Source organism: Pollachius pollachius (genome assembly GCF_949987615.1).
Source record: "Pollachius pollachius genome assembly, chromosome: 11".
NCBI lineage: Eukaryota > Metazoa > Chordata > Actinopteri > Gadiformes > Gadidae > Pollachius > Pollachius pollachius.
Window position 1 is genome coordinate 9821091 of NC_136944.1, and position 20695 is coordinate 9841785.

General features: G+C 45.6%; 1 protein-coding gene across 1 annotated transcript; it reads left to right on the forward strand.

The window, feature by feature from the left end:
• Positions 1–970: 970 nt before the first annotated feature.
• On the forward strand, positions 971–20660 carry cyth3b (cytohesin 3b). The gene is made up of 12 exons (XM_079747015.1): positions 971–999; positions 2086–2150; positions 2843–2909; positions 4116–4234; positions 5077–5157; positions 5406–5518; positions 7747–7895; positions 8277–8388; positions 11212–11288; positions 14228–14299; positions 15619–15773; positions 18339–20660. The coding sequence occupies exons 2-12, from the start codon at positions 2113–2115 to the stop codon at positions 18409–18411; spliced, it is 1056 nt and encodes a 351-aa protein (XP_079603141.1). The 5' UTR covers positions 971–999; positions 2086–2112; the 3' UTR covers positions 18412–20660.
• The last annotated feature ends 35 nt before the right edge of the window (positions 20661–20695 follow it).

Here is a 20695-nt window from a genome sequence, read left to right on the forward strand (position 1 = left end):
ATATGGGGATGGGGGGTAGGGTTAACGTGGAACCATTAAATGAACGATAAGTAGTGGTCTCTCAGGACCTGTGCCTTTGAATAAAATAAATGTGTGTCAAGTTTGATGTATGTATGCGTACATTGTATTGCCTTTGTGTATCTTTGTAGTGTGTGTGTGCATACATGCAGTATCACACAGAGCTCACCTGTGCATACAACGTGGTCAGGCAGTAAACGTGTGTTTATCTGTCAGCCAGACGGCGGCCGTCTGACCTATATATCTTTATGATGTGCTAATGAACCACTCTGAGCAGGTGGACCGTTAAGAACAGGACAACTGATATTTAGAGACAGAGTGTGTACAATTCTATATTTCATTGTAGGGGGGGGGGGTATCTCATCTTATGTGCATAATAGGACCGAATTTTGTAATAATTATTTTGTTCACTAAGCATTTATATATTATAATTGGCTGTACAACTACTGTGCAAGTATGTTTTTCCTTTAAAAATAAAAGTACTCTTGATTGTATTTTACTCTGAGTTAGCTGGATCTCCTGCTCTGACACACTCGATCCTGCTGTGCAGGGTGCAGGGGAAGGTTACCAGTTAAGTGTTTGAGAGTATAGAGAGATTCAGCGATTTGGTATGCACTGGGTCACATCCAGCCTAATCCATTTAACTGTGGAAGGACAGGTTGCTTGGCTGTCGACTGTATTCTCCACCCGCACAGACACACACACACACACACACACCTGCACACACACACACACACACACACGCACACCCGCACACACACACACACACACACACACACACACACACACACACACATACACTCACGGCATCTTTCTGTTTCTCATATCGCTTGCACGTATCTGCTACTGTTTTGTAATCTTGTTCTCTTTTTTCTTCTCCCCTTTGTTAAACGCTCAGTACCGGAGGACTTGTCTCTAGAGGAGAAAGATGAGCTTTCCAACATCCGGCGCAGGAAAAAAGAGCTGCTGGATGATATTGAGGTAATGACTCTCACTGTTCGGCTGATGCTGTTATGCAATGCCACCATCCCGTCAACCCAGCTTTACAACACATCAGATACATTGCACATCAAGGCAACTAAACATCACATCCCATATACTACGCACCAACCCCACTATACATCACATCACATATACTACGCACCAACCCCACTATACATCACATCACATATACTACACACCAACCCCACTATACATCACATCACATATACTACGCACCAACCCCACTATACATCACATCACATATATTACACACCAACCCCACTATACATCACATCACATATACTACACACCAACCCCACTATACATCACATCACATATACTACACACCAACCCCACTATACATCACATCACATATACTACACACCAACCCCACTATACATCACATCACATATACTACACACCAACCCCACTATACATCACATCACATATACTACACACCAACCCCACTATACATCACATCACATATACTACACACCAACCCCACTATACATCACATCACATATACTACACACCAACCCCACTATACATCACATCACATCACATCACACATATACTACACATCGACTATAGCTGTGAAAGGCCCTTTAAAATAATGGCATATTAACAGGTAGCTTGAGGACATGAACCAATATAAGTGTTGCTGTCAGCGTTTTTTGTCTATGTGCAACATGGCGTATGATGGAGAAATTATAGAAAAAATGCACAATGATGCAAAAGCTAATTCATGTTTGGGCACTTTGTCGCAGGACTGTGTTTAATCGGTCGAGCCTCTGTCTTATTGGAAGTGTCAGTATAATGCCTCAGGCATACAAAGCCTGAATTTCACCTCATGTTTGTGGTAGCGTGACACAAACAAGAATAAAAATCCAATTGTTGTAACGGAGCATAGCACACAAAGCTTGGCTGTATTTATGTTTGCGCACTTCAAATAGGACTAACTATCAATATTGGACAAAGACATTGTTTCGCCTCTGTCCCGACACGGCTTGTTCTTTTATCTAAACCCAATGGGTCGAGTGGTTTTAGCTAGCATAAAAACTAACTTGCTTATCTTCTCCATTGCAGCGGTTAAAGTTTGAAATTGCAGAAGTGATGACCGAGATCGAGCAGTTGACCTGCGTGGGGGATAGGTACGATTTTACCCTTTGAGCTTTTCTATTGTATCTTTCACTCTCTTCTCCCTCTCTTTCCTCTTTCAACATCTTTCAACCGCTCACTCCCCCGAGCCTCACACCTGTCATCCTTGTGTGTGTTTGTGTGTGTGTGTATGTATAGGTTTGTGTGTGTGTGTGTGTGTGTGTGCGTGTGTGTGTGTGTGTGTGTGTGTGTGTGTCCACCTGCACTAACTCGCATGCGTTTGAAGAGGGAAACGGAAGTAATCGCTGACCAAACATGTCTAAACATGCTCCATTCAGACCGAGGTGCTGATTGGTTGGATTAGCGGGGAGGGTGACAGCGTTTCTGTGCAGATGGCGAGGGGGCAAAAAGAATACACACACACACTCACACACACACACCTGTGCAGGTGGCTATTTCCATGTGGGATGTATGCAAATCTATCTTAAAATAGACGGTTGTTGAGAGGGAAATTTTACAGGAAAATACAAACCTTTCAAAAAGCATGACGGCTGGTTGACAGACAGGTCAAACCCATTTTCAGCTGTTTGTATATTTCTCCATCTGCCTGTTTTCATGAAGAGTAATAATAACCATTCATGTAACAAAACATTCATGCAACCACATAATTTGTTCAATAAATGAAAAAACAAAACCTGGGGTTGGTGTCTAATCATGTAGCTTGTGTCTGTTTTCTTGATTACAGCAAAACGACACAAAGAAACAAACAGATCGCCATGGGAAGAAAGAAATTCAACATGGACCCCAAAAAGGTCAGGCATCCTCTTGCTTCTCAAATTAAATTCTAAAGGGCCTATTGAGTTACGGCAGGCTGGTATTTTTTATGGTGGACATGAGATTACATTTTCAACATGATTTAATTAGACAGCGTAGGAAACCACACTGATATGTTTCCTGTTTTTGTTATTTTATCCTTGCAAAGGGTCAGCTGTCATATTCTAAACCTCAAACCTCAGGAACAGTCTAAATGCTTGCTCATTCAGCAGATGCTTTCATCCAAAGCGTCTGACAATGAATTTGTAGCTAAATGAAAAGGTAGTCAGACACGTCTAAGGCAAGCATTGATTAGATGTTTTAATCACAGCACGAACATTGTAAGCTTTTACAAGACGCAGGCAATGTGCAGTCCGTAAATCCGCAAAGTATACGACTTCGGACGATCTTTATAGAGAAAGAATGGATACATATTGAGGTGTAGTTTGCTTTTAAAAAGCAGTGTATTTCTTTTACTACAAACAATCAAAACATATGACATTTCATCCACGTTGATTTAAAGCGATGGCCAACAGGATGTTAAAATGTAAAATAACCATAACAAATCACAGGGATGTATCCACCACACATCTACCAAATAAATGGTCAGGAACATTTAGAGGGAGTATGTTAATCGAATCTAAAAGTCATCTTATGACCTCACTGTTGGAAAGACTCAGGGGCGTGGTCTGACGCTCCGCCCCCTCAGTGTTTCGTACTTCCTGAAGAACACGAAACGCCGTCCATAGGCAGCGTTGCCCTAATGTGAGTGGCCTGAATGGGCCACGTGAGTGAACAGTAATTGGTGAGCTGCCTAGCTCAGTAGCCAGGAGGGAAAAAGGACTCAACTCATCAAATCAGCTTGAAGGAATAAAGGGATATCGTTAGGCAAAAATGACTTGTGATTGCAATGGATTTCATGTGTGTGTTTGTGTGTATGTGTGTATGTGTGTGTATGTGTGTGTGTGTGTGTGTATGTGTCTGTGTGTGTGTGTGTGTGTGTGTGTGTGTGTGTGTGTGTGTTTGTGTGTCCTTGTGTGTGTATGTACGTGTGTGACTGTGTGTATGTGTGTGCGATTTGTATGTGTGTGTGTGTGTATGCACTTGTGTGTGTGTGTGTGTTTGTGTATATGTGTGTGGGTGTGTGTGGCCGTGTGTGTGTTTGTCTGTGTGTATGTGTGTACGTTTGCCATGTGTCTCCACAGGGCATCCAGTTCCTCCTGGAGAACGACCTACTCCAGCACACCCCCGAGGACATCGCTCAGTTCCTCTACAAAGGCGAAGGCCTCAACAAAACGGTCATCGGAGACTACTTGGGGGAACGGTAAGGAAGCTAAGCTATAATTCTCTCCCACCTCCTCCCTTCTCTGACAGGAAGAAGAGGAGGATGGAAGACAACAAGGGGAGAAGGAAGGGAGGCCCTCCCTTCCTCCCCACTTCCTGTCTTCCATCCTCCTCTTCTGGAGTAGTTGGTATACATAGGCGAGACTGGAGTTATGGAGCTGGAGGAGGAATCCTGTTTATACCTACATGACGTTTGTTATTGGTGTGGAATCAATTGGATTTGGGGCGGTTTGGATCTGCTTAGCTGAGGTAGAGCGGGTTGACTTGTAACCGGAAGGTTGCTAGTTTGAGCCCCGGCTCCTCCTAGCTGAGTGTCGAGGTGTCCCTGAGCAAGAGCACTTAACCCTAACTGCTTCGTACAAGCTGGCTCGCCTTGCATGGTTGACTCTGCCATCGGTGTGTGAATGCGTGTATGAACCATTGTAAGTTGGTTTGGATAAAAGTATCGGCTAAATGCCCTGAATGTGAACGTAAATGTTAGAACAACATGGCAGCCTAAGCCAGAACAAGAGGTTTCCCTTTTTGGTTAACTACCCCCCCCCCCACCTGTGATTAACACTTGAATGATGATGGTATCATTGGAAATGTTAGAATATTCTCATGAATCCATAATATAACTTTTAAATTATACAGATTCAGCTCCCTGCTGTCGGTGATATTTAACAGTGTCTCAGTTTCTTGGATGCCCCAAAAACATTCCTGTCAGCCGTGGCTCATTGGTGTTCCTAAAGATTCCACTTATTAATAGATCCATGTTCATGTTAGAATCGGAAAAGTTTTCTGACGTTAACCGTTGTATTCCCACCCTTCTGTGCTGCTCAGTGATGACTTCAACATTAAGGTGCTGCAGGCGTTTGTTGAGCTGCACGAGTTTGCTGACCTTAATTTAGTACAAGCTTTAAGGTGAGCAGTGTTTATTTTGAATGTGTGTGTGCTTGTTTGTGTGTTTATGTGTGTGCATGTGTATGTGTGTGTGTGTGCGTGTTTGTGTGCTTGCGTTCATGTTCAAATGCTTTTCAATTACTTCTATGAATACACAGCGTAGAAGTAATTTGCCACTCTTTAAATCGAGTACATGCTTTCCTTCTGTCTTTCCTTCCTTCCATCCTTCCTTCCTATTTTCCTACCTCCCTACTGTTGTGCATCTGCAGACAGTTCCTGTGGAGCTTTAGACTTCCTGGTGAAGCCCAGAAGATTGATCGCATGATGGAGGCCTTTGCCTCCAGATACTGTGGATGCAATCCAGGCGTCTTCCAGTCCACAGGTACCTAACACACACACACACACACACACACACAGCCAGGGCCACACACACACACACATACACACGGCCATGGCCACACACACACACTCACAGACACACACACACACACACACAAAAACGCACACACAAACACAGCAACAGCCACAGCCACGGCCACACATCCACCCACCCACACACACACACACACAGTCAGCTAATGCAGGCGGCCCTGTGTCTCAGGAAAGAAAACATTACTTGACCAGCCTTCCACACATCCCCCCCCTCCCCCCAACCAAGACACAGATCAGTCCCCCCGCCTCCAAAACCTCCACAGAGGCTCTCTTTATTACAGTGTATTATTCCTTTACACAGCAAGGACCTTGAGCTGGTCCTCCTCTCTGATGGATCCATCAGAACATCTCATCACATCTCCTCGTGTGTGTGCAACCCCCTTCCAGGCGTTCTCATCTCCCGACCGAATGCCTGTAATGGGGTGCACCAAATTAGTGTTTTTGGCAAGAGAGTGTTCTTGGACTTATGAGAAGGCTTCAGAGGGGAGCGTCATTCGCCCCAGTTACACGGGTTCAGCGGCCGGAGGGACATTGGTACGGAGGGTCTTCTGACAGAGGGAGGATGCGTTTGATATTGCGCTGTCGAATTCGGCATCACCGTTTGTCTAAACCTCATTAATTCATCTCCTTGACTTTGTTGTGGTTCTTCTTGTCCGGGTCTCATTCCTCTCGCTCCGGGGGGGGATTGTTAACTGCCATGCAGAGCTCAATAAAGGAATGGTAATTGCGTTGCGGTTGAACGCTACAACTCAGGGTCCCCTCTCCATCTGGTGTGTACATATCAACGGTGGTGGTGGGTGGTAATGATTAGTGAAGGGGGTATTGACCAGTGATGCACCCTCCCCACCTACCCTCTCCCGTCCCCTCTTGATTGTGGCGGTCAGGGATGTGCTAAGGAGGTGTGTGTTGGGGGGAGGTGGTCATCCATATTAATGGGGTTCCAGCCAAGGCTTCTTAAGTATTACACTCACGAGTCACATGGCGTAAGATGTTCCAAGTGTGTGTAATGTACGTATGTGTGTGTGTTTGTGTGTGTGTGGGTGTACATGTGTGTGGGTGTACATGTTTGTGTGTGTATGTGTATGTGTGTGTAATGTATGTATGTATTGTTTTACATGTGTGTGAATATAAATGTTTGTGAGTGTACGTGTGTGAGCATAAATGTTTGTGTGAGCGTGTGTGTGTGTGTGTGTGTGTGTGTGTGTGTGTGTGTGTGTGTGTGTAAGTATGTGTGAATGGGTTAAAAGTAGGGCAACAGAGTAACACTGGTGTTCTGAATTATTTATAGCGTTTAAAGTGTATTGGATATGCGGATTGCATGGATAGAGAGAGAAATAGATGGATGGGCAGACAGATGGATGGACTGATGGATGGATAGATAGATAGATATCAAGATAGGTAGTGAGACTGACGGGTAGACAGATAAATTACATTCACAATGACAAACAGACAGACAGACAGATAGACAGACAGATACATGTCCTTGGGAAGTCATATCTGTTGCGAATGGGATCAGGTTTGTGACCTAGAAAAGCGGGAAGCTTACTGGATTAATATCTCACTCCTAGCAGGCAGGGCAAGGTCAACAGGCAGCATACCCTCATCTAGATAGACAGCTGATTCATCCAATCACCGAGTCCATCCGGGCTAATGATAATAATTATAATACTGACGACCAACATAACAAGAGTATTGTAAAGAATGTATTGGTGACCGACCACCGAGTAGTATTGGTCAAGGTCACTGCATTAGCCGACCGAAGACGATTCTACAGAAACTCAGAGGAAGTGATATTAAGGGCTGATGTCATGAAGCAAGCCAGTAAACTGAATGGTTTAACAAAAACTTGATTTGACTGTTTAATACTTCCACAAGGAAAAATGAAAAATTTCCGTCTACCGTGGCTGTTAATGAGGCAATTTTACTTCATCCATCATCAGGATTAAGTCATTTTGAGGGCAATTCGTTCTCGGAACAAAGTTTTTTAATTAATAGCCCAGGTTATAATGAGATACAATTTACATGGGATCTGACTAATATGCTAATATCAGTGGCGGAGACGGTAAACGAATCACAGAACGACAAACCATTTTGAATGCAAGCATTCATTGGACCATCTTCTGTGTGACGTCATGTGTGTGACGTCATGTGTGTGTGGCGTGTTCGCTCTGCCCCCAGACACATGCTACGTGCTGTCCTTTGCCATCATCATGCTGAACACCAGCCTCCACAACCCCAACGTGCGCGACAAGCCCCCCGTCGAGCGCTTCATCTCCATGAACAGAGGCATCAACGAGGGGGGGGACCTGCCAGAGGACCTGCTCCGGGTGAGCCCACAGTGTGTGTGTGTGTGTGTGTGTGTGTGTGTGTGTGTGTGTGTGTGTGTGTGTGTGTGTGTCAAGTTGGGCATGATAGGTCTTGATAGGTTTATTGTGCAAATAAACCTGTCATGTGTGATAGGTTATGTGTGAGGGGAGGTATCGTTGTTGTAGTGTGTGTGTGTGTGTGTGTGTGTGTGTGTGTGTGTGTGTGTGTGTGTGTGTGTGTGTCCAGACTTCTCAAGTTGTGGTTCCAGCTGGAGGGAACCGTGCGTTAGCTCAAATCAAGTCTTTACATCTCTTTCCCTTTTATCGCTCTCTCTCTCTCTCTCCCTCTCTCTCTCTCTCTCTCTCTCCCTCTCTCTCTCTCTCTCTCTGTTTCATACCCAGAATCTGTACGAGAGCATAAAAAGTGAACCCTTTAAGATCCCTGAGGACGACGGGAACGACCTCACGCACACCTTCTTCAACCCAGACCGAGAGGGCTGGCTGCTCAAACTAGGTGAGTGCAAACCAAGCCCCTCTGATATGATCTGGCTCTCAGTCACATCGGAGGGTTAGTGTAGTGATTCAATATAGACCTGCTTCCGTCCAAAGTTACCTACAGTTAAAAGGGATTTGGGTCACTGGGAAACAAGTCATTAAGGTAAGGTTTAGACAGTGTATATGGAGACAGGTCATTTGGAACCAGGTAGGATTTGGACAGTGGATACTGATACAGGTCATTAAGGAGCAGGTAAGGGTTGGACAGTGAATACAGAGACAGGTCATCAAGGAGCAGGTAGGGGTAAGACAGTGGATACTGATACAGGTCATTAAGGAACAGATCAGGGTTTGACTGTGAGTACAGAGACAGGTCATTAATGAGCAGGTGAAGGTAAGACAGTAGATACAGAGACAGGTCCATAAGGAGCAGGTAGGGGTTAGACAGTGAGTACAGAGACAGGTCATTAAGGAGCAAGTAAGGGTTTGACAGGTAGTACAGAGAAAGGTCTTTAAGGAGCAGGTCGGGGGTTAGACAGTGCGTACAGAGACAGGTTATTTCGAAGCAGGTTAGGGTTAGACAGTGAGTACAGAGACAAGTTATTTAGGAGCAGGTCGGGGTTAGACAGTGGATACATAGACAGGTCATTAAGGACCAGGTAACAGTTGGACATAATGCCTTTGTTATTTGCCCCAGTGTGTGTTATTTGTTTTGAAGCCAGTGTCTGTGCACACCTGGCAACACACCTACACAGTAAACACACCACATGAATCATCATAAATATTTGTGGATTTGACCCGGGAGATCGAATGGTATAAATGTGCTTAATGGTATTTGCTTGGAGTGTGTTTGTGAGTGAGTGTGTGCGTGTAGGCATTTTAATGAATGTGTATTTTGTGTGTGTGTGCTTAAATGTGTGTATCTTAGTTTGCATTGTGTTTTAGTATGTACATTTGAATATGTGTGTGTGAGTGTTTTTGAATGTGTGTGTGTGTGTGTGTGTGCGTGCGTGCGTGTGTGCGTGCGTGCGTGCGTGCGTGCGTGCGTGCGTGCGTCCGTGCGTGCGTGCGTGTGTGCGTGTGTGTGTGTGTGTGTGAGTGTGTGTGTGTGTGTGAGTTAGTATGAGTGTGTGTGGGTGTGGGTGTGTGCTGAAAAGTGTGCTCGGAGAGTTTTTGGAACTGCTCATTTGTGTCCTATCAGTCCTGAGTTCTGTGTGCTGGCATGTGTTTTGCATCAGCACACCTCCGTCTTTCTACACTCTGTACTCACCTCATGGCTTTGCATGCATGACTCCCCCGCAACTGCCCACCGGAGGGCCTTAATGAGTCTTTGAAACTTTACAGCCCAATGAGCTTTTCTCCTGGTGTCCACTTCCTGATCCACCGTGGTGCTGAGTTACCAGGACGTTTGTTTGTTGCCCTTTCAGAGGTGGACATGCTGCTGCAGGCAGCTTCACTGTGGTTCTTCACCTTCGTGCATTCACATACACACACACGCGCACACAATTCACTCATTCACACACACACACACACACACACACACACAGACAAATGCGCACACATGCACAGAAACAAACACAGACATCATTTATTGTAACATTCCAACAACGCCTATGGAATGTCTCTATAGTGTAATCAAATCGAGCATATGTGTATATATAGTCTATTCCGATTAACCCAGCATGGTTTAAATAACCAGCACCATAACATTCTCCTGTGTTTCCTCTCAGGGACACTATTCCAGTAATATTTCTCAAATTTTACTTTTGCAAACGGATCCCTGGAGAACTTGAAGGAACGACGGAAAACACCGGTCATAAAAAGAGAAACTAACGGATAAAACAGGATTCCTCATCTCCCAGGGTGGAGATTTGAGTTTAAAAGACACACTTAAATAAAGAGGACCACCCTGTCGTTGTGTTTTGACGGTGTAGTAATATGCCACTTTGAGCAAAGCAGCAGAAGACGGAGTATGCTAAAGTATGTATGTATGCTAGACACATAAACACATACATGCAGAGGCAGCAGCATGTGTGAGCCATATCTCTGAGATTTGCTCATGTAGCACTTTTACTTTTAGTATCTCCTATAGTTACTGTTCTCAGCCTCTTAATACCCTGCGTCTGCTGTTGCATTGTACTGGGACTTCTGAGTTAATGTGTGTGTTTACATGTGTGCATATACTTACATGCCACGTGGGGCTGTTGCGCAAGCTCTCATGCTTTCTACTCACAGCCAAAAAGAGAAACGATTTATCTTGTCTTTGTGGATGACTTTGGTTGCACTGTTGCTGTTGTTATGATTGTCCTGGGCTGAACAATCAGGGGACATCACTCTGGAGTATTGTGTTAGATCGCTCCAAATGTGTACAGTCCTCTTCAACATGTGTACATGCTTGTGCCCGTGTTTCTTTTCTGTGTGTGTGTGTGTGTGTGTGTGTCTGTGGGTGTGTGTGCATGTGTGTGTGTGTGTTTGTGTGTGTGTCATTCTTTGCTTGCTCTACAATGTTAATATGATGCAAATTAATAATGTATTATTTTAATGAAACATTGTCCTAATGAGTTGGAATCTAAGAAGAAAATGTATGGTTTGCCAGATTTTTTATATATTACATATTTATTTTAGCTTACACCAATATGATTATTTTTCATTCATGATTACAAATGATACTCTATCTGTCTTTAAAACTGTAGGATATCTTCATGTATAGATCATTCATTTTTCAATGTACTTAGCACAGGTTTAGGGACATCCCTGTCAGATCACTTCCTGTCTGGAGGTGCCTTCCAGTCCTTCACCTTTTGGTCACTTCCTGTTCCTTCCTGTGCTTACTTCCTGTCAGGGGGCCGGGTGAAAACCTGGAAGCGACGGTGGTTCATCCTGACAGACAACTGCCTTTACTACTTTGAATACACCACAGTAAGTCTTCATGTTTAAAGTTTTAACACACATATGTGCATGGGATTTTTAGTTGTTAGTGCTTGTACATACAGTGGGGCAAAAAAGTATTTAGTCAGCCACCAATTGTGCAAGTTCTCCCACTTAAAAAGATGAGAGAGGCCTGTAATTTTCATCATAGGTATACCTCAGCTATGAGAGACAAAATGAAAAAAAAAAAATCTAGAAAATCATATTGTCTGATTTTTAAAGAATTTATTTGCAAATTATGGTGGAAAATAAGTATTTGGTCAATAACAAAAGGTCATCTCAATACTCTGTTACATGCCCTTTGTTGGCAATGACAGAGGTCAAACGTTTTCAGTAAGTCTTTACAAGGTTTTCACACACTGCTGCTGGTATTTTGGCCCATTCCTCCATGCAGATCTCCTCTAGAGCAGTGATGTTTTTGGGCCACACAGATTTTCAACTCCCTCCAAAGATTTTCTATGGAGTTGAGATCTGGAGACTGGCTAGGCCACTCCAGGACCTTGAAATGCTTCTTACGAAGCCACTCCTTCGTTGCCCGGGCGGTGTGTTTGGGGTCATTGTCATGCTGAAAGACCCAGCCACGTTTCATCTTCAGTGCCCTTGCTGATGGAAGGAGGTTTTCACTCAAAATCTCACAATACATGGCCCCATTCATTCTTTCCGTCATACGGATCAGACGTGCTGGTCCCTTGGCAGAAAAACAGCCCCAAAGCATGATGTTTCCACCCCCATGCTTCACTGTAGGTATGGTGTTCTTTGGATGCAACTCAGCATTCTTTCTCCTCCAAACACGACGAGTTGAGTTTTTACCAAAAAGTTATATTTTGGTTTCATCTGACCATATGACATTCTCCCAATCCTGGGAGAATGTCAATCCCATTCTGGATCATCCAAATGCTCTCTAGCAAACTTCAAACGGGCCCAGACATGCACTGGCTTTAGCAGGGGGACACGTCTGGCACTGCAGGATTTGAGTCCCTGGCGGCGTAGTGTGTTAGTGATGGTAGCCTTTGTTACTTTGGTCCCAGCTCTCTGGAGGTCATTCACTAGGTCCCCCCGTGTGGTTCTGGGATTTTTGTTCATCGTTCTTGTGATCATTTTGACCCCACAGGGTGAGATCTTGCATGGAGCCCCAGATCGAGGGAGATTATCAGTGGTCTTGTATGTACTCCATTTCCTAATAATTGCTCCCACAGTTGATTTCTTCACACCAAGCTGCTTACCTATTGCAGATTCAGACTTCCCAGCCTGGTGCAGGTCTACAATTGTGTTTCTGGTGTCCTTTTACAGCTCTTTGGTCTTGGTCATAGTGGAGTTTGGAGTGTGACTGTTTGAGGTTGTGGACAGGTGTCTTTTATACTGATAAGGAGTTCAAACAGGTGCCATTAATACAGGTAACAAGTGGAGGACAGAGGAGCCTCTTAAAGAAGAAGTTACAGGTCTGTGACAGCCAGAAATCTTGCTGGTTTGTAGTTGACCAAATACTTATTTTCCACCATAATTTGCAAATGAATTCTTAAAAAATCAGACAATGTGATTTTCTGGATTTTTTTTTTCATTTTGTCTCTCATAGCAGAGGTTTACCTATGATGAAAATTACAGGCCTCTCTCGTCTTTTTAAGTGGGAGAACTTGCACAATTGGTGGCTGACTAAATACTTTTTTGCCCCACTGTATATGTATCTGCTTTTTACTATGTGTCTGTTACTTGGGGCAGGATTATGTACACAAAAAGTGCAGTAAGTCTTCCATTTGTCTTTACTGTCTAATGGGAAAGCGTGTGTGTTTTTGGGAGTGAGGTTCTCCCCTCTCATTGGTGCTTATCTGTGCTAGCTGCTCTGTCAGCAATGTCCTCCCGCTACCCTGGTATTATCCACCAGGCCACCGTCATTACGTCCTGTCCCCTGGACAACTTACTGCACACACACACACACACACATGCCGGTTCACACACATGCACAGCACACGTGCACACACTCGTTTGAGTGCACCCACAGACACGTGCGCCCTGTTAAAGAGATAGGAACAACGGGTGACAGAGAAATTAAGGTTCAATTCAAGTGGGAGCAAACCATGTTTGTCCTCTCTAACTCTTGGTCTCTTCCCTTCCCTTTTCCCCTCCTCTGACCCCCACCTCACCTCCTCTACTCTACCCTCCGCCTCCTCCTCCTCCTCCTCCTCTTCCTCCTCCTCTTCCTCTGCCTCCTCCTCCTCCTCTTCCTCCTCCTTCCCTACCTCCTCCTCCTCCTCCTCCGCCTCCTCCTCCTCCTCCGTCTCCTCCTCCTCTTCCTCCTCCTTCCCTACCTCCTCCTCCTCCTCCTCCTCCTCCACCTCCTCCTCCTCCTCCTCCTCCTCCTCCTCTTCCTCCTCCTCCTCCGCCTCCTCCACCTCCTCCTCCTCCTCCTCCTCCTCTTCCTCCTCCTCCTCCGCCTCCTCCACCTCCGCCTCCTCCAACTCTTCCTCCTCCTCCTCCTCCTCCTCCTCTTCCTCCTCCTCCTCCTCCTCTTCCTCCTCCACCTCCTCTTCCTCCTCCTCCTCTTCCTCCTCCTCCACCTCCTCTTCCTCCTCCTCTTCCTCCTCCACCTCTTCCTCCTCCTCCTCCTCCTCCTCCTCCACCTCCTCCTCTTCCTCCTCCTCCTCCTCCTCCTCTTCCTCCTCCTCTTCCTCCTCCTCCTCCTCCTCCTCCTCTTCCTCCTACTCCTCCTCCTCCTCTTCCTCCTACTCCTCCTCCTCCTCCTCCTCATCCTCCTCCTCCTCCTCCTCCTCCTCCTCCACCTCCTCCTCTTCCTCCTCCTCCTCCTCCTCTTCCTCCTCCTCTTCCTCCTCCTCCTCCACCTCCTCCTCTTCCTCCTACTCCTCCTCCTCCTCCCCCTTCTCCTCATCCTCCTCCTCTTCCTCCTCCACCTCCTCCTCCTCCTCCTCCTCCTCCAGGATAAGGAGCCCCGTGGCATCATTCCGCTGGAGAACCTGAGCATCAGGGAGGTGGATGAGCCCCGGAAGCAAGTGGGTGGTTTAATAACAAACAAAAAACAACTTATTTTGGATTTCCTTAAATGGGAACATCACGCTCTGTCTTTACAGAATTTCCCCTTGAACATTATTCCCTCTCATAATCTCATAAAGGTCAGGTCTGATTGGAAAGACGTGAACGATCAGATGGTTGCTGGTTAGTTTTCTGACAGTAGAGGTGAACATTATTGACCGTACACTACATAATCCTTTACATGACCAGAAAAGTAGTAGGTATATGTTACATCTACTAACCAAGTTAGGTCTTTGAATGAGGTTATAAGATACCCACTCCTCTTCTGGTTGGTATTTAAGCTTTCCTAAAGGACCTCTGCAGGACACCAACACCAGTATACATTACAGCTCTATCTGTTATTTATCGTCAAGCGTTACCTGAGACGCACCACTCCGCTGCAGGGCACTGCACACTGCAAATCACTCCTTCAAATTCCTGCGCTCATTCCAGGACTCCATTTAAATTCAACCTCTGTCATTCAACCTATTTATAGAAACGTGCTGAGCGGTGTTGTGAGCCAAACGATGTCCGGATGTTTGTGGTGACATCATATTTTAGATATCAACTTGATCATGACCATCATGGCCAGGGCGCCGCAGCATCGGGCCCGAAACCTCGCCGCTTACATCACGATGATGTCATGATGACGTCATGGTTTACATTGAGATGTGGCCGAAATGGTTATCCCTTCAGCTCCTCTGACGTCACCTCCCTTTCCTTCTCCCCTTCCCCTTCCTCCCCTTGTCCCCTCCTCCCCTCCTCCCCTTGTCCCCTCCTCCCCTCCTCCCCTCCTCCCTCCTCCCCTTCTCCCTCCTCCCTCCTCCCCTCCTCCCTCCTCCCTCCTCCCCTCCTCCCCTCCTCCCTCTTCCCCTCCTCCCCTCCTCCCCTCCTCCCCTCCTCCCCTTCTCCCCTCCTCCCTCCTCCCTCCTCCCCTCCTCCCCTTCTCCCCTCCTCCCTCCTCCCTCCTCCCCTCCTCCCTCCTCCCTCTTCCCCTCCTCCCCTCCTCCCCTTGTCCCCTCCTCCCCTTCTCCCCTCCTCCCCTTCTCCCCTCCTCCCTCCTCCCCTCCTCCCTCCCCTCCTCCCCTCCTCCCTCCTCCCTCCTCCCCTCCTCCCCTCCTCCCTCCTCCCCTCCTCCCCTTCTCCCTCCTCCCTCCTCCCCTCCTCCCTCCTCCCTCCTCCCCTCCTCCCCTCCTCCCTCCTCCCCTTCTCCCCTCCTCCCTCCTCCCTCCTCCCTCCTCCCCTTCTCCCCTCCTCCCTCCTCCCTCCTCCCTCCTCCCCTCCTCCTTTCCACCAATAGAACTGCTTTGAGCTGTACAACCCCAACCACAAGGGGCAGGTGATCAAGGCCTGCAAGACGGAAGCGGACGGTCGTGTCGTCGAGGGCAACCACGTGGTGTACAGGATATCGGCGCCCACGCCGGAGGAGAAGGAAGAGTGGATCAAATCCATCAAGTAAGACCATCTCCCTAGCGCTCACCTCGGACAGGCACGAGGATATCGTAGTGGCTACTCCGAGCCGAAATGTACTGGGTTCAATCCCTGATGTCCACAGTCTTAACGGTAGCGGCCTTTGAGCAGGATGCTTAACGTCTAGTTAATAGATAATATATTACGTTTGACTTGTAGTCAATTAGTCCCAGGGTTTTCTTTCTTTCACTTCATGTTTGTTTCGACCCATCGCGTTGCTGAGGCAGAGATCAGTAAGTGCGTATTTGGCCAACACAAACTCAGCCAGCAGCAGAAAACTGTAAAGAAGTGTGTGGTATCAAATCAGCATTGTGTGGACTTAACTTGACATGCCAGATTGTTTGTTAGACAAAACCATCTCGGAACTAGTCCTTGGAAAACAGTTTGGATTGGGGCAGGTACTTTAAATAAATACTTGACAGGGGATTGAATGAACCATCTGTCTATCACTGTCCTCCACGTATCACGTAGATCAGGTAGTTCCTCATAGGACGCTGATTGGTCTGAACCACTGTGGTTTGGCCAAAAGTGTATGACTCGCACAAATCTCTTTGTATCTTCATAACGAGAGAGGAAACAAGCACCTAGGCTCTGCAGTCTCCCACCAGAAGTTTTGCCATAAAATAGCTGCACTACTGGAACCCAGATTAAGATGTGGCATACCACGTTTTACTCTTAATTGGGTAATTGCATTTATAGAAGCACTGTGGGAGTATATAGTATGGCCGTCCACTGGGCCTGTGTGGCAGGTAAGCGGTGTGGGTTTGTGTACGTGTTTGTGCGTGTGTGTTAGTTACAGCCCTGGTGTTATATGAGCTCCAGATGTAATTGCCTGCAGACTACACCTGGATAATATTCTGGGTATCAGACGATCTGCGAGCTCATGTTCTTATATCAGAGAGATTTGGAAATCTCAAATGCCAATCACAACTGTGGGGCCCCCTTTGGGAGGGAACACCGGTGAGGAATTTTCATAAACAACCAAGATGGCTGCGGCTGATTTGTCACACTTCTCGTTGCCCTGATTGGTTGTAGGTCTATCCAATTGCATCCAGATGCCTTTGTGTTGGGTCCGTTGATAAGGCCCCTTGGAATGCAAAATGAACTGAGACGTCCCAGACTTATTTGCATTTGCGTATTGGTCTGGTGATGTCGTGCCACATGGATGGTGCAATGTAAAATCAAGAAGGCTCAGCAGAGCGCTAATTCACTGTAATAAAGTACATGTATTCATAGTATAATAGAGATGACCCCAAGAACCCTTAACATTTAACCACAAACACTAATACATGCGTTTTATGTGTGTGTCTGTGTGTGTGTTTGTGTTTGTCCGTAGAAGTGTAGAAGTGGGTGTAGATCTCAATAGAAAATTAGGTCACAGACACCAATAATATGCGCTAATGCGTTAGCGTTAGCCTGGGCTCATGCGTTTGCCTTTGGGACGATAGATTCATGCATCTCTAGTTTCTGTAAGTTCCCGCTCCACTGGTGCAGCAGGCAGATACACACTTTCACCATGGGCAATATAAACCAACTCTATGGATAAATCAGCTGCACAGTTCATAATGATCGGAGCGGAATGCTCCAGTGGGCCGTCAAAATAAACTCACTGTTCTATGGTTCTTGTTCCTTGGGAAATGTTTTGTGGGAAAATGTTTGACAATAGTGGCCCTCCCCCCCAAAAAGCATAAACATCACAGTATGGTGTGTGTGTGTGTGTGTATAGAGCTGTAGAGCTTCACTGTTGGTGAGGGAAGAGTGGAGGGAATCAGAGATGTTTAGCCTGCTTCTTGCTTTGTGCTGGCGCTAACAGGATTTAGCATGCATGAAACTCGGCTTCTATTTGGAGCCAAAATGGCTTCCTGACGTGGGTGCTTTGATGGTATGGGGAAGCCTGATCCTGAATGGCTCAGAACAGAATGAGGAAATGGCACTGTTGTTTTTTCTTTGCTACTGTTTAACGTGTATCACAGCAGGTAGGGATTCATCATGTGTGAAGTCTGAGTGTGTGTGTGTGTGTGTGTTTGTGTGTGTATGGGCAATATCTTGCCAGAATAGGGAATCAGTGAGGTATGCCTGGGAAACTCAATGAAATATGAGTAAACGTGTGTGTGTTCATGGTGCGAGGGGTTAGCATGTTATTTCAGGAACCATGGAAACTAGGTCACTGCAACTTCTTTCCCATTTTTGATCCAGTTAGGGTAGGGGTTGGTGTCAATGTGCTTCTAGTATTTCCATATCAAAGATGCACAAGCCGCTCCTCTCAAGTGGCCTTGCTCGGTCGCTGATTGGTTCATTCATGAACTATGTATTTTCCTGATCTTTGATTGGCTGTTTAATGTACTGCATTTCATGGTTTTTGATAAACCTCTTTAATATATTATGTTATTATTTGGTCTTTGATCTTATTTTTAGTGAACAGTAATTTCCTGATGTTCAATTTGCTCTTTAATGTACTATGTTATTACTTAGCCTCTGATTGGGTCCTAACGTAATCCTGTCCTCTGATTGGGTCCTAACATAATCCTGTCCTCTGATTGGCTGTTCCAGGGCTAGCATCAGCAGAGACCCATTCTACGACATGCTGGCCACCAGGAAGAGACGGGTCGCCAACAAGAAGTGAAGGACAGTCTTATCCTCCACCTGTGACCTCAAACACCAACCCCGCCATACACAAATACACCATACACTCATCCACCCTATACACACACACACGCACGCACACACACACACACACACACACACACACACACACACACACACACACACACACACACACACACACACACACATACACACACACGCACACACACACACACACACACACACACACACACAAAAGCAAAGTCACATTCCATGTATAAACAGCACTAGCCAACCGGACCTGTGCTGCAAGTTGTTGGACATGTTGAGGATGAAACACACTAACAATTTACCTTTGGCAGACTTATCCAGGGGCCAATCCCCTAGGGGGCCAGAAGGAGAGTAGGTTAGGGGCCACAGGAAACAGGACTGCAAGGACAGCACTGTTCTGGACTGTGTCTGCGCACATCGACACACACATACACACACGCACACACACACACACGCACACAGGCAGACAATCACACACAAGTACGCTCCCGCAGGCGTACACAGACACACACACATACACACACAAACTGTAAAGAAGGACAACACTGATACTACACACACGTCGGTGTGTGCATGCCTGTGTGAGTGTTTGTGTGCTACTCTGAAATATTATGTCTCAAGCTTGACCTTTCTGTTGTCCCCTTCCATCTCCCTCCTTCCTCCTCCTCCTCCTCCCTGTGTCTTTATGGGGATTTCATTTCCTGAATGACCTGAGCAAAGCACAACTGCCATTTCGGTGCTTTGACAGGGGGCCACATGCAAACATGTGTATATGTGTGTATGATGTGTGTATGGTATGCAGTTTAACATATAGAATGTGTGCACTCTGCGTGTGCCCACAGCACTGTGCTTTACATGTACAAACTCAACAAAAAGAGATTTGCGTGGCACACCAAGGTCACAGCTCATATGTCTGTTTGTTTGCTAGAGAGAGAGAGAGAGAGAGAGAGAGAGAGAGAGAGAGAGAGAGAAAGAGGTTAGGGGTGAGGAGGAGAGGAAGTGTGTGTGTGTGTGTGAAAGATGACGGGAGGTCATCCAGGGGGCGGGTATGGACGGAAAGTTACATTTTGCAGCATAACCTCCACTAGAACACATTCCATTCTAATGCTCAAAGTCCTCTCAGAAACCGACAGCCTCAGCGATCTGCAGTACCGCAGATTGACAGTTCCGTTTTTTTCTTCTCCAGTTCATCATGGTTATAACTCAGCTGGACTGACGACAGTTGTTTGTGTAGACCACATCGTTTTGTAATGTGCATACTTTCATTGTGCTTTCTTTGTTTCTTTTTGTTGGGGAGGCTGATTTGATAGGAGATGAAACGTAAACCTACTTTTGGACTAAATAGCCGTGAAATGAGAGAATCTGTGAAAGGGCCTTTTTAAGACTGATATAAGCTTGGCTTAGTTATCATATGAAGCTCCTTTACTCTCACCCCCTTGTGTCTGCCTGCAAGGTATCCATGAAAGTTTCATGCATCCATGTGTTTTTTGTTCATATTCATTTTGTTATTTTGTATTTCTCTTGCTTGCTTCTTTGTGTTGCCTGTTTAAATATAAACACTTACAAACTGTCCTTGATTTTCTAATTTATTTTCAGTGAAATGTTTTTTACTATACTCGTAAATGTAAAAAAAAAAATATATGCCTAAGTTATGTATGTGTATATATTGTATAGGTTTTTTGTTCACCTTATGTTTTGCTAGTGTGGTTGTATGCTGTTTTGAAGCCAGTTATGTAAACTAGCTGACGTTCGGGGTGTTCTGTATCCAACAGATGTAAACTATATCAACCAAAATTGTCTTGACCATGATGACGACGAGTATGAAGATGATGATAATGTCGATGATGATAACAATGGGGATGATGATAACAATGGTGGTGGTGTTGGTGGTGGTTACGATGAGGATTGTATCACTCAGGCTGTTTTGTGATAATAACTGTGATGATTATAAGAATAAGCCATGACTGAGGGTATGACAGCGGTGTCAGAGTAAAGATGTGATTAACTGATGACTATATGACATAGATGACTGGTGAATATATTTCTGACAGTGGTATCCATCATCAATAAGCTTGATGGTGTCCATGATGTGGATGGTAATGTCGAAGATGATGTCAAAAACAATCAACGGTTTTGTATGTGATTGTAAAATAAAATGAAAGCCCTAACATTTGGGCAGAGTTTAGCTTGTACTACCCTTTGAGGGCTATGGTTACTTTTACTTTTATATTCCATGTATAATCTATTGGTCACTTTGTATATTATGTATATCT

Bases quoted from the DNA above. Each gene is read 5' to 3' on its own strand.
- cyth3b (XM_079747015.1), top strand. From the start codon at position 2,113: ATGACCGAGATCGAGCAGTTGACCTGCGTGGGGGATAG. The intron at 5,519-7,746 runs GTACCTAACACA...CTCTGCCCCCAG, and splicing joins AGGCGTCTTCCAGTCCACAG to ACACATGCTACGTGCTGTCC. The intron at 8,389-11,211 runs GTGAGTGCAAAC...ACTTCCTGTCAG, and splicing joins GGGCTGGCTGCTCAAACTAG to GGGGCCGGGTGAAAACCTGG.